Raw genomic sequence first — 14955 nt, 5'->3', positions numbered from 1 at the left:
GCGGCTCTTCCACGGGCTTCCTGTGTGCCCTTGAGCAAATCCTTTCCCATCTCTCTTCCTTAGGAAACCTAACTGTGCAACAGGGGATAAGACTGACATGGCTCTGCGGGGGCTGAGAGCTGGGTTTCTTTAGCAGAGATTAGGAAATGAATGAGTCATGAAAATTGAACTCCCCTCTGCCCTTTAGAGAGGGTCCCAATTATGTCTATTGGCAGGGCCTTGAGGCAATTTGAACTAGGGAGGTTGCTGCATGTGCTGTACCTATTCTGGGGATAACTGAGAGGTTCATTCTTCAGGTCTGTGAATCTGGCAGCTTTCACCAATACAAATTCACTTAAAAAAGGAACAAATAATTCTTCATGCATCTTGCCTATATACTATTTTCTCAGAGGACTTTCCAAGGGAAATGTTCTCTGTTGCTTCAGCTCAGCATTATTTTAACAGACTAGAACAGTGGCTGGGAATTAATTGCATTTACAAATGTGATCCATTGGTGTGGGCTCACAGGAATCTTTGCAAACCACACACGCCTTTTCCATATTACCTGTTTCATCACTGTATTCCCCATCAGAGCATTTCACGCATTGAAAGCAACAGGTGGGCTCTCCCTCGATGATACCTTTTCTGGTACCCGGGAGGCAATCCTTGCTGCAGTTAGAGATTGGCACCTGCAAGACAAAGAGCAGTCTGGTTAAACATGCAAATGCATGATCCAGAACCTTGCTGGGGAAGGGGCTCATACACACTCTACTCTGTGGTGAGAAATTACAAAATGTGCTAAGGTCAGATACTATGGTGATGAGCACAGTATAAAATTCCAGAGAGATACCTGTCCTGAAGATCTCTCTCTCAATATTCTCCAATTTTCTAACCCAAAAAATGTTGCAGCCAACACAGGGGAATTCTGTATTAGACCTTGTCCTAACAGATAAATAAGAACTGACCACAGAAGTAAAAGATAATTCTAACTTAGGTACAAATGATCATGACTTGATCACATTTATATTGTGCAAGTAGAAGTGCCAATTTCACAAAGCTGAAAATAATTATGAGCTCAATCAGCTGGGATGAAGAATTTAATCTGAAAAATATGAATGATAATTGGGAGTCATTTAAGAACACTGTACTAGATGCCCAAAAAGTCACAATCCTGCAATTGAGGAAGAGACTAAAAAACAGGTTAAAAAAACAATCTGGGCTAAAGGGGAAGTGAAGGCAGCTATAAAACACACACACAGATGCACCAAATGGAAGAAAGGGGAAGTTGATAGTAATTAATATAAATCAGAAGTTAGGAATTGTAGAAAATTGATAAGGGAAGCCAAGGGACACACGGAAAAAGCTGTGACCAGCAAAAGTAAGGATAATAAGGCATTTAAAAATATATTAAGAACAAAAAGAATCTTGACAATGTTATTGGTCTATTACTAGATGGAAAAGGTAGAAAAATCAATAATAATGCAGAAAAGGCAAAAGTGCTCAATAACTATTTCTCTTCTGGATTTGGGGAAAAACAGATAATGCAGTCTCATCATATGGTGATGACAACACTTTCTCAATTCCACTAATATCTCAGGAGGATGTTAAACAGAAGCTACTAAAGTTAGACATTAAATCAGCAGGTCTGGAAAACTTGCATCCAAGAGTTTTAAAAGAGCTGGTTGATGATTGCACTGATCCACTAATGTTGACTTTCAGTAAGTTTTGGAGCAATGGGGAAGTACCAGAAGACTGGAAGAAAGCTAATATTGTGCCAGTTTTTACTAAGGATGAATGGATTGACCTGGGTAATTATAGACCTGTCAGCCTGATATCAATCCCAGGCAAAATAATAGACTCATAGAAGATTAGGGTTGGAAGAGACCTCAGGAGGTCATCTAGTCCAATCCCCTGCTCAAAGCAGGACCAACCCCAACTAAATCATCCCAGACAGGGCTTTGTCAAGCCGGGCCTCTAAAAACCTCTAAAGATGGAGATTCCACCACCTCCCTAGGTAACCCTTCTGGTGCTTCAACACTCTCCCAGTGAAATAGTGTTTCCTGATATCCAACCTAGACCTCCCCCACAGCAACTTGAGACCATTGCTTCTTATTCTGTCATCTGCCACCACTGAGAACAGCCGAGCTCCATCCTCTTTGGAACCCCCCATTTAGGTAGTTGAAGGCTACTATCAAATCCCCCCTCACTCTTCTCTTCTGCAGACTAAACAAGCCCAGTTCCCTCAGCCTCTTCTCATACATCATGTGCCCCAGCCCCTTGATCATTTCCATTGCCCTCTACTGGACTCTCTCCAATTTGTCCACATCCTTTCTGTAGTGGGGGCCTCAAAACTGGACGCAATGCTCCTGATGTGGCTCACCAGTGCTGAATAGAGGAGAGTAATCACTTCCCTCAGTCTGCTGGCAATGCTTCTACTAATACAGTCCAATATGCCGTTAGCCTTTTTAGCAACAAGGGTACACTGCTGACTCATATCCAGCTTCTCGTCCACTGTAATCCCCAGGTCCTTTTCTGCAGAACTGCTGCCTAGCCAGTCAGTCCCCAGCTTGTAGCGGTGCTTGGGATTCTTCCGTCCTAAATGCAGGACTCTGCACTGGTCCTTGTTGAACCTCATCAGATTTCTTTTGACCCAGTACTCCAATTTGTCTAGGTCACTCTGGACACTAATTCTACCCTCCAGCATATCTAACTCTCCCCCAAACTTAGTGTCATCTGTGAACTTGCTGAAGGTGCAATCTATCCCATCATCCAGATCATTAATGAAGATGTTGAACAAAACCGGACTCAGGACCAACCCCTGGGGCACTCCGCTTGATACCAGCTGCCAACTAGACATCGAGCCGTTGATCAATCCCGGTTGACCCCGACAATCTAGCCAGCTTTCTATCCACCTTACAGTCCATTCATCCAATCCATACTTTTTTAACTTGCTGGCAAGAATACTGTGGGAGACAGTATCAAAAGGAAAAGGAGTACTTGTGGCACCTTAGAGTATAAAAAGCTTTGCCAAAGTCAAGATACATCACATCCACTGCTTTCCCCACATCCACAGAGCCAGTTATCTCACCATAGAAGGCAATCAGGTTGGTCAGGCATGACATGCCCTTGGTGAATCCATGCTGAGTGTTCCTGATCACCTTCCAGCAACTGATACTGGACTTGATTAATAAAGAATTCAACCCATGCAAATCAACATGGACTTACAGAAAATAGATCATGTCAAACTAACTTCATATCTTTTTGATTAGATAAGTTTTGTTGATGTATTTTACTTAGACTTCTGTAAAGCATTTGATTTGGTGCTGCATGACATTTTTATTAAAAACTGAAATGACATAAAGTTAACATGGCAAACATTAAATGGATTAACAATTTGCTAACTAATAGGTCTTAAAATGCAGTTGCAAATGGGGAATTGTCATCAAGCACATCAGTTTCCAATGAGATCCCTCAGGGATTAGTTCTCGGCCCTACACTGTTTATAATTTTTATCAATGACCTGGAAAAAAACATAAAATCATCACTGATTAAGTTTGCAGATGATTTTGTGGGGAAAAAATTGGGGAACTGATAGATAATGAAGAGGACAGGTTAGAGATTAAGAGCAGTCAGGATCGCTTCGTGTACTGAGTACAAGCAAAAATATGCCTTTTAATATGGCTAAATATAGATGTATACATCTAGGAACAAATAATAGAGGCCATACTTACAGGATGGGGGAGTGTATTCTGGGAGGCAATGACTCTGAAAAACACCTGGGGTGGCGGGATTGTGGTGGATAATCAACTGAACATGAGCTCCCAGTGTGTGACGCTGTGGCCAAAAGATCTAATGCTATCCTGGATGCATAAACAGGGGAATCTCAAGTAGAAGTGCAGAGGTTATTTTATCTGTGTATTTGGCAATGATGAGACCACAGCTGGAACACTGTCCAGTTCTGGAACCCACAATTAAAAAAGGATGTTGATAAATTACAGACAGTTCAGAGGATAGCCATGAGAATGATTAAAGGATTAGAAAACATGCCTTATAGTGATTGAGCATTTTGAGTCTATCTATTTAGCTTAGCAAAGAGAAGGTTCAGAGGGTGACTTGATTACAGACTATAAGTACCTATATGGGGAATCAATATTTAATAATGAGCTTTTCAGTCTAGCAGAGAAAGGTACAACATGCTCCAATGGCTGGAAGTTAAAGCAAGACAAATTTAGACTGGAAATAGGCATACATTTTTGACAGTGAAAGTAATTAATCACTGGAACAATTTACCAAGGGTCATGGTGGATTCTGCATCACTGACAATTTTAAAATCAAGATTGGATGTTTTTCTAGAAGATCTGCTCTAGGAATTATTTTGGGGAAGTTCAATGGCCTGTGCAATACCGGAAGGTAGACTAGATGATCATAATGGTCTCTTCTAGCCTTAGAGTCTATGAATCTCACTCATATCATTGCTCTGATTCTGGTCCTACAGGTCTGTTGCTCAGGGATTGCAGGAGAAGCCTGAATATAGCTGGTGCATGGCAATGCAAAGATGTATTGTGACAATATGGGAGTAGGTAAATTCTGTAAGTGGTGTCTAACCTGCAAGGGTAAAAATGAATTTAGTGCTGGTGGAAAGTGTCAGATTGACAGCCCTGGAGACTAAAATCTGCTGAGAGAACATGTGTAACCGAAAAACTGTCCTCCCTCAACCAGCCTTATCAGTATTCTCCACTTTTGTGTTTGAAGGATCATTTCTAGGGAGGAGAAAGTAGAACGGAAGTCCTTGTAATCTCGGCTGCATAATGGACACCAATTCTACTGGGAACTCATATTTAGGGTACTATTTTTAGCTTTTAACAGATAAACACCAATAAAAAAATCCTTGATTAGGAAAAAAATGAAATCAGTTAGAAATGGTTTCTCAATTCATGCTTACTACACCTCTTTCCCAGTGAACTTTGTTTATACAGGTGATATCCCTGCTCCCTGGCTTGTATATAAGAGCTTGTCTACATAGAGCAGCAATGCAGACTACCGGAGTGTGATTTCTAAAATGCACTAATGTGTTGTGCATTAATTGGTTGGTATACAATCTACTGGTGCACACTAAAGGTTCTCTATTGTGCTCTAACATAGTGCTGTTTGAAACAGTACTATGCCTCTGTGTGTGTGTGTATATATGTATATATATATATATATATACACACACACACACATATATATATATATATATATATATATATATATATATATAAAGCCTTGAAGAAAATACAATTTTTGGACATCTACATAGAACCCAAAAATTGCTAAAAATAAACCCTGAAAATGAAATTATTAAACCCCGAAAAACAGAAGCCCAACTGATGTTACTCATAACATCTAAGTGTTATCAGGTGGTAACAAAAGTCAGTTCTTACTGGCCTGAATTTGAATTAGCAGCCTAGAGGTGAAAGGTTCTAGTTACCATAAAACAAACTGCTGAGTCAGCCTGTCCCCTTGATACTGCATGATGATTACTAGTAACTAAAGCAAAGTAAAATGATTTCTTGCTGCTCACTTTTACCCAATATCCCATCCCGCACAAATCCCCCCTCCAACATTGAATAAAACTAATTAATTAACTAAATGTAAAATATACACTACCCTGAGAAAAGGTTTAACCCCCAAAAGGGAGAAGGGCTAGATTTTTAGGTACTTAGGTGCCTAAAATTGCAAATAGGCATCTAAGGGGATTTTCAAAAGCTCCTAGGCATCTAACTACCATTGAAATGAAGGGAATTAGGTGTCATAGGCTAGGGACTCACAGGGGCTTAGGTGCCTAACTGCCATTGAGATCCTCAAAACACCCGGGACCTAAATTCGCATGGTGCCTAAGTTTCTGTCGATGGCTGTGCACAAAACTGCCTGCGTTCTGATGCTGATAGCTGTTTAGTGGGCTAGCTCATGCCAAAGTCCCAGCAAGATTCACAAACTTAATGTTCTCTGCCTGTGTCATCTGTGGGGCCTGATCTGCTAGGTGTGCTCACAGTATGCCCAACCCTACAAAAGACAGCTGGGGACAACCAGGTGGGGACTTTTGAGGCTGGCAAAAAATCTATCCAATAGCCCAGAGATTAGGCTACCTGCTATAGTCACCAGGGATGCAGGAGACTTAGGTTTCAATACCTAATTTGGAGCAGGGACTCAAACTTCCACTCCCATGTGAGTGCCCTAATCACCATGCTCAAGGGTGGGTGTCTCTCAATCTGTCCTTTGGGAGCTGTTCTGCTTTGTAGAAATAATTGAATATTACTAGAAGCAGGGTCTTGACTGACTTTCCTACCTCTTGCCTGAGTGCCCTAATCACCAGGCTACAGAGTCAATCTCTCTTTTTCTCTCATCATCCGGCTCAAGGAGTATGTAATTATTTACAAAAAAGAGTGCTTCTGGGGGCCTGACTCTGGGTCGCAAATTCCACTGAACAGAAGGGCGCCTAGGAGTTAGGTGTGGGAGTTGCCTCAATCCCTTTGTGAATCTAGCCCCTCGGCCCTTTTGAAAATCCCACTAGGCATCCAGCTGCATCTTTAGGCTCCTAACTACCTTTACAAAACTGACCCAAAGTGCCAGAGACTCCATGAAGTGCACATGAAAAAAAAAACTTTTGTAGTGATAATCAAGATGGCCCATTTAGACAGTTGACAAGAAGGTGTGAGGATACTAAACATAGGGAAATAGATTCAATATGTGTAATGACCCAGCCACTCCCCGTCTTCACTCAAACCCAAGCTAACGGTATCTACTTTGCATATTAACTCAAGCTCAGCTGTTTCTTGTTGGAGTCTCCTCCTGAAGCTCTTCTGTTGCAAAATTGCCACCCTTAAATCTTTTACTGAGTGGCCAGAGAGGTTGAAGCGCTCTCCCTCCGGTCCTTGAATGTTATGATTCCTGATGTCAGACCTGTGTCCATCCATTCCCCTGCATAGAGACTGTCCAGCTTGGCCAACACATATAGCAGAGGGGCATCGCCAGCACACTACAAAAGTGATTATCACTACAAAAGTTTTTTTCTCCTGCTGATAATAGCTCATCTTAATTAATTAGCCTCTTACAGTTTGTATGGCAACGTCCACCTTCTCTGAATGTATATATATTTCTTCTTACTATATGTTCCATTCTATGCATCCGATGAAGTGGGCTGTAGCCCACGAAAGCTTATGCTCTAATAAATGTGTTAGTCTCTAAGGTGCCACAAGGACTCCTCGTTGTTTTTTTAGAGGCTCTGTAATGATCCGAATGGGCTAGCACCTCAGTTTTTACATCTCTTTTGAAATGAAATTTATTGCTGCTGCTCCCAGACCTAGAACTTTGGCCTCTGAACTTGCCGAGAGGATATAAGAATCAACTACTCAAGGATAACAGGGAGAGATCTAACAGGGGCCTATTGGACAGTTGCAGGAACTGAAAGCAACTGGACGATCATAAGGAGAAAGGGTCTGTTGAAGGTAACACTGTTCAGTATAGGGCTTGGGACAGGCAACCCCACAGTTCTAGGCCTTTTGCTTATGGTCCTATAAACCTCTGAAGCAGTGTTCCAGTCAGGCATCTACTCCAATTAACACTGACCCATGGCATGTCTATAGCTCCTTCTACCCAAGGATCTCAAAGTATTTTACAAACTTTCATCTATGATTTTCCTGTTCCTCTTGTGCAAGTCAGTATTAACAGGGAAAGTGAGGCAGAGAGAAGGGAAATGACCTGGCCCAATCAATACGTCAGCGGCAGAGCTAGGAATGGAACCCAATCTCTCACTCACATTCCTTACGAATGTGTAACATGTATTCCCTCAACTACTGTGACGTGAGGCAGTGTCGGGGAAGGACTAGCTGAGTGTGGGGATTCTAGACGGCTCTCTTAAAAGTTTGCCAATCTGAACTTTCATTTTAAAAAAGTGTAAATTTCTGGTAGTGAATAAAATTTTCAAAAGGTGAAGCAAGTATAACTGATGCAGACTCTTCTGCTTGAGCTTTCAGAGACTGAAACAATAGCTTTGAGGTGTGAACTGTCCAATTAATTTCAGTAGATGCTAAGTCAGTGGCTAACAATGATATTATTATGCTGAAAGATGCTAATAGCTGCAAGTATTGGATCTAGGAGCCTATCTAGATTAATAGTGCAGCCCAGTTTGCTGTGCACCAAGTGTTCATCTAAACAAGCCCTAAAATCCAAAATTAATCATAAACCTAATTAAAACCAGTGTGTGTGTAAAGTACCTATCAGGCTGAACAGAAGGGGCTGTAACATACAGTAAAGCAGCTGCAGAAAATGGAGGCTTTTGCCTGAGACAATAGCAAGGCAGCCCAGAAATAATTTAGGTCGATTAACAGACGTTTGCCCTTGTAGTAAATGCAGGGGCTCAATCAGGATATAGATTAAAGATCGTGGGGATTGGAGATAGGAAGCCAGCAGATAGATTTCTAGCCTCCTGAAAGGAAAAAAATCCCTGAGAGGCAGTAATATGATAGAGTTTCTTGGGCAGAGCTTGCTAGAGTGGCAGACCTGGGGATTTCTGAGCAAGGAAACTGCATGCTGTTGTTTGTTTCTACTGTGCTCAGGAAAACGGGACTTTGTGTACATTCTCTTCTTAAAAAAACAACAACCCAAACCCAAGAATATGCCACATTTTGGCTAGCTAGTCGGGCCAAAAGGGGCAACACTATTTTAAATATCAGCATTCTTAACGGGAGAGATTGAGAAGTGAAGCACTAGTCGAGGAGCATGGAAGATATATAAATTAAGATGAATTAGCCCTTAATAACACATGGTGGCATTGCAATGGAGGTAGGGGTGTGTGTGTGTGTGTGTGTGTGTGTGTGTGTGTGTGTGTGTGTGTGTGAGAGAGAGAGATCTAATTTTCTTGAAGAAAGGCTCAACTTTCAAAGTTTTAAGAAGCACTGTAGTGAGGGGTTTAAGGTAATCTATGGCACTTACCTCTCTGGAGAATCCACTCCACAGGATTTTGTTTTCATTGATAAAGAGCCTCTCTCCCTTCTTGGCATAAACATTGTAGTGTCCGACCTCTTCAAACATGATGGAGCCGTCCTCTGGTGACAGGTGCCAATTGATTATCGAGTAATTCCCTATCAGGTCCCCAGACTCGTCAAAATCCACTTGCTCCCCCATGTTACTGGTGAAATTTAAATGGCGCAGATGCTTCAGTACCTAGAGAGAGAGACAAAGATGCCTTGAACGCCTGCATGTAAACATCCTTCCCAGGCACAGGTCTTCTGGAGCATCAGTACATTCAGCACAATACTCCCAAAACCCTACCACTTGAGCTGACTTCATTACCTCAGAGCAGGAGCAGGCTCCTGTCTTGTACGTGGACCAGTCACTAAATGAGGATATCACACCACTTAGCCAGCCTGTGACATACAAACCACACTCCCCATCTTTGCTTGGATCTTCACTGAACAATCAGTTATTGACTGACACGGAGATATTACTCAAAACTTTTTTTCTTCGTTTTGTAAAAAATACACTGCATTCCAGATGGAACATTGAACTATGTCTCTTGACAACTTGTAGGCCCTAGAGATCTTGTGGCATTTTTCCAGAACTTTGTGGATCTGGCATCCTAGTCATATTGCAATATGGATAATTATATTCTGCCTCTGTATATTCTCCCTGCAGTTTAGCTAGAGTATTCTTCACTTCCTGTCTTAAACTCTGATGTGATGTTGGTATGAGCAGTTAAACAATCCCAGGAACACTGGAGTTGCCATATCAGATAGGGCCCTTTGTCCATTTAGTCTAATATCTTGTCTCTGACAGTGCTTAGAATTTTGCTTTGAATTCACTTAGTTTGTTAAGTTAGGTGTTAGTTGCGATTTACCTTTCATTTCTTTGTAACCAATTCTAACTTTTATGCCTCATTACTTGTAACCACTTAAAATCTCTCTTTCTGTAGTTAATAAACTTGGATTGAAGTATTTGGGAAACTCCATCTGAAGTGACAAGATTTGTGCATATCATTTTCTATCAATGAAATGACGAACTTTATATGAGCTTGTGTTGTCCAGGAGAGGGCTGAGCAATACAAGATGCACATTTCTGTGCGGGGAAGTCTGAGACTGGGAGTTTGCTGGTGTTGTCTTGCAATGTAATTCATGAGTGGCTGGCTATGGCACTCAGACAGTGTAGCTGGGAGTTATTTACATGCTGGAGGCTGTGTATGAGCTGACTGGGAGTGGTTGCTCTCACAGCAAAGCAGTGTAAGAGGCACCCCAGTTTGGAGAATTGAGGGGACACAGCTGTCCATCAGTCCAGGTTGTACCCTGGGGAATGTGTATACTTGGTATCCCTATGTATGTAAATCCATAGTTTGCTTTGTTGATCAGGTATTTTTGTACGTGCCTGTGACAGTCTACACTATTACGGTCACCACTTTTACAAAACTATGATAAATCTTGTACAAAGTATGCCTTCTGAGGTATCATTGGAAAAGTCAATCTATTGAACATTACTGTCCTGTTGAAATGTATGTGTCATCATTGTATACGAAGTTCTGAGATTTTGCTCTATGTTTGTTACTGAAACATGTTGTGAGTTTGGGAAACGCCCACCGACCAGTTCCCTAGAAATAACCAAGGAACTGCAAAACAAGCATTACATGTCAAGCCTCATGTATATGGAAGATGCAAGCAAGAATTTGCAATTCATATGAAGGACTGGATGTGAAACACGTAGACAATGGGGGCTTCCTAACTCCATGACACAGCAAAGATTTTTCCAGGACCTGGACGAGAGTGTAAACTAAGAGACAGTGACATCATCAGATCACCGCTTGTCCCCCACCCATACTGAAGGCAACAAGATCGTTTGGAAAAAAGAAACATCATTGACTTGGGGGAAGTGGTCCTAACTGGAAAACTTTCCAGTGTGCACAGACTGCTGTAGACTTTTGGGTAAGAGGAAAAAATGGTTACTTACCTTTCGTAACTGTTGTTCTTAGAGATGTGTTGCTCATGTCGATTCCATTCTAGGTGTGCGCATGCCCATTTGCACGGCCGTCGGAGATTTTTGCCTTAGTGGTACCCATAGGGTTGTGGAGACCCCTGGAGTGCCGCATTCACACCACAGTATATCAGGTGCCTCCAGCCCTACGTCCTCTGTTCCTTCTTGCCGACCACTCCAACAGAGGGGTAGGAGGGCAGGTAATGGAATGGACATGAGCAATACATCTCTAAGAACAACAGTTACGAAAGGCAGGTAACTGTTTTTTCTTCTTCAAGTGCTTGCTCATGTTGATTCCATTCTAGGTGACTCACAAGCAGAATCAATGGAGGTGAGCTCAGAGTTCACAGTCTTGTAGCTTGCAGCACTGCTCTGCCAAAGCAAACATCGTTTCGAGCCTGCTGAGTCAGGGCATAGTGTGACGTGAATGTGTGGACAGACAACCAGGTTGCGGCCCGACAGAACTCCTAGATTGGCATCTGTGCCAGGAAGGCTGCTGACGACGCCTGTGCCCTAGCCGAATGAGCTGTCAGGATGGCTGGTGGGGCACCTTTGCCAGCTAATAGCAAAAGCTATTAAAAATGTAGAGTGTGATCCAAGACGAAATTCTCTGGGCTGACACTGGGCAACCTTTCATCCTGTCAGCAACAGCAACAAACAACTGCGCTGACTTACGGAACGGCTTTGTTCTATCAATGTAGAAGGCCAGTGTCCGTTTGACGTCCAGGGTATGCAGCCTGCGCTTGTCATCCATAGCATAAGGCTTTGGATAAAGGACTGGTAAATAAATGCCTTGACCAGTGTGGAACTGGGAGACTTGGGCTGGGTGCGGATGCAGCTGGATCTTGTTCCTATAGAAGACATATAGAGCAACTCTGACGTGAGCGCCCTGGTCTTGGACAACCCACAGGCCGAAGTTATAGTGACCAAGAAGGAGACTTTCCAGGAGAGAACCAGGAGGGAGCAGGAAGTCAAGGATTCGAAGTGGGGGGACCCATGAGCACAAGATTCAGGTCCCAAGCGGGGACTGGATCTCGGATATGCAGGTAAAGGTGCTCCAAACCCTTTAGGAAATGTCCCGTCCTGGGATGGGCAAAGACCGACTGGCCTTGAAGCAGAAGGTGGAACACCGAAATGGCCACCAGGTGTACCTTGATCGAAGATAGTGACAGACCCTGATGCTTAAGCTGCAGTAAATAGTTGAGTATGTCCTGCAGTGGGGCCTCATCCATATGATTGCGATGATCCGAGGCCCAACTCGTGAACTGCTTCCACTTTGCCACGTAGGTCACCTTGGTGGTTTTCTGCTGCCCAGCAGGTCCTGCTGGACACCAGCGCAACACCCCCATTTGTCCGCACTCAGCTACACAGCAGCCAGGCTGTCAAGTGCAGCTACTCCAGGTTTGGGTGCAGCAGGTTGCCACGGTTCTGTGACAGCAGATCCAGCCAAAGAGGTAGCTGCAGCGGGGTGGTTGCCGAGAGACTCAGAAGCATGCTGAACCAATGTTGACGAGGCCACACCAGGGCTATGAGGATGGTCAATGCTTTGTCTTGCTTTACCTTGAGCTGGACTCTGGATCAGCAGTACCAGTGGGAAGGCATACATTAGCGCTCCCAATCATGGAATCAGGAAGGCTTCCAAGAGGGGAGCCTTTGTCCCTGCACTGCAGAGAACAGAGCTGATGGCACTTCCTATACTGTCTGGACGCAGGGAGTTCTGGGGTGTCCCCAACCTGCAGAAGATGAGGCTGACCACCTCTGGATGAAGCGACCATTCGTGGCGAGACGACAAGGTCCTACTAAGGCGATTCGCCAGGATGTTCTTGGATCCAGGCAAGTGGGCAGCTACCAGATGAATGGCATGTCGCACACACAAGTCCCAAAGACTGAGCATTTCCTGACAAAGGGCTGAAGACCTGGCTCTGCCTTGCCTGTTGATGTAGTACATCGCGGCTATATTGTCTATCAGGACCTGCACCACCCTGCCCTTCAGGTGGGGCAAGAATGCCTGGCAGGCCAGACGCACCACTTTTAGCTCCCTGGCAGGAGTGGGGGTCCCATACCGCTCCTAAGAGTTGGTGGCGGACCTTTCAGGGGACTGGACGCCCGAGCTGGGGAGGCACGATCACGTGGCTCCAGAGCAGTCTGGTGGGCAGGCCTGGGTCCCTTGATAGATGACCCCTGGGCCTTCTTGCTCAGTGCCAGGGAGTGCTTCTTGGCCTTCTTCTTCAGCACCGGCACTGGCGAACAGTGCTATGAGGAGTCGGGTGCCAGCGGTGTGCTGCACATGGAGGCTGAGGCACTTGGTGCGACCAGCTCAGAAGCTGGGCAGAGGGTGGACTCCATCAGGAGAGTCCTGAGGCGGATGTCCCACTCCTTCTGGAGGCAGGGCCAAAAGTTTTTGCAAATCCGGCACTGCTCCTTCAGATGTGACGCCCCCAGGCACTTAAGGCAGCTGCTGTGGGAGTCACTCACAGGCATAGACCTGCTGCAGTCTGAGCAGGGCTTGAACCCGAGATTGTCCCACCTAGGGCAAAGTCCTGCTGGGATCCTAACTACTAAGTAACTCACACTTAACAACTACTTAACAACTACTTGACAACAACTTAAGACTAGCAAAGCAAAGTATATACAATGGTCTTAAGGCATGAAGCTGGAAATGGTAGACAACCGCTAGCTCTTGCCAAGCAAGAGAGAAACTCTGACTGACCACCATGGACGCTAAGAAGGAACTGAGAGGGTGAAGGGCTGGCGGCACCTGATTTATCATTGCATAGGCGCTGACTCTGACATTGGGCACAGACCGCTGCAGCGGCACAGGAGCTAGCAAACAGAGCTGTAAACAGGGGAGTTTGAGTGGGAGTTTGCAAGGGGAGTTTGGCTTGTGGTGCTTGTTTGGGCTTTGCTTTTGCTGGGGGGGTGTTCTTTTTGGTGTGGCTTGTGTTTCCCAGATTAACAGGATTTAGGTGGGAAGGAGATGACAGATACAGAGGAAGCTGTGGGAGTGACTCCTGCAGTGAAAGACACATTGAGGATGACTGGATGTGGAAGCTGTGGTATGTACATGATCCTGGAGGGGGGAACCGGTAAGAGTTTTGTCTGCATGAAATGCCGTCTGATAGAGCTGATGGAGGAAAAGATCCGAGGTTTGGAGATGCAGGTGGAAAGTCTCGTTGAGTTTAGGAAGGGGTTTGAGCAGATGATGGAGCAAAGATATGAGGTATCTGAAGGGAAAAGCTCAGACTCTCGGATGGAAGCAGGGCTGGGGAATTTTGAGGAGAGACTGGATGAGGAAAGTGGTCAGTGGAAACATGTGACTCAAAGAACCAGGCAGAGAAAAAGACGGGCTAGTGAAGGAGAAATAGAGCTTAGGAACAGGTTTGCAGAGTTGGAAAATGAAGAAGGGGCTCAGCAGGTAGTCGCTGAAGGTGGAAGGGTAAGGAAGAAGAGAAGAGAGGCTAGCCCTATAGAAAAAGGGGAAGAGTCAAGGGAGACTACACCAAATATGAGCCCCAGGAGGATACAGGATGGGTTGAAGAGAATTGTAAGGGAAAATAGGAATGGAAAGAACTTGCAGCCAGAGGGAACAGGGGAGAGACTGGAGAATAGCACTGTCATCAGGAAAAGGCAGGTCTATGTGATCGGGGACTCTTTATTGAGAAGAATAGACAGGCCTGTAACTAGAGCTGATCCAGAGAATAGAAGGGTGTGCTGTCTTCCGGGTGCTAAGATAAGGGATGTAGACCTGAGGTTAAAAAGGATCCTCAAGGGAGCGGGAAAGAATCCCCTAATTATCCTTCATGTGGGAACAAATGATACAGCCAGATTCTCGCTGGAAAGTATCAAGGGAGACTATGCTAGGCTGGGGAAGACGCTTAAGGAAATTGAGGCTCAGGTGATCTTTAGCAGGATCCTTCCTGTTCCTAGAGAAGGGCAACAAAGGTCTGACAAGATTATGACTGTCAACAGATGGCTTAG

General features: G+C 44.4%; 1 protein-coding gene across 3 annotated transcripts in view; it reads right to left on the bottom strand.

The window, feature by feature from the left end:
• Nucleotides 1-14955, bottom strand: part of CASR (calcium sensing receptor) — a 169236-nt gene that overhangs the window by 16447 nt on the left and 137834 nt on the right. For all 3 annotated transcript variants that reach the window (XM_038411854.2, XM_038411835.2, XM_043513115.1), the window contains exons 5-6: nucleotides 8953-9183; nucleotides 545-668 (exon numbers count right to left, since the gene is read on the bottom strand). In XM_038411854.2, the coding sequence (XP_038267782.1) occupies nucleotides 545-668; nucleotides 8953-9183 (355 nt within the window). The remainder of the gene's footprint in view (nucleotides 1-544; nucleotides 669-8952; nucleotides 9184-14955) is intronic.

The sequence above is a fragment of the Dermochelys coriacea genome, chromosome 1 (assembly GCF_009764565.3).
Source record: "Dermochelys coriacea isolate rDerCor1 chromosome 1, rDerCor1.pri.v4, whole genome shotgun sequence".
Taxonomy (NCBI): Eukaryota; Metazoa; Chordata; order Testudines; family Dermochelyidae; genus Dermochelys; species Dermochelys coriacea.
The sequence above is the reverse complement of the archived record's forward strand: the minus strand, read 5'-3'. Positions and strand labels throughout refer to the sequence as shown.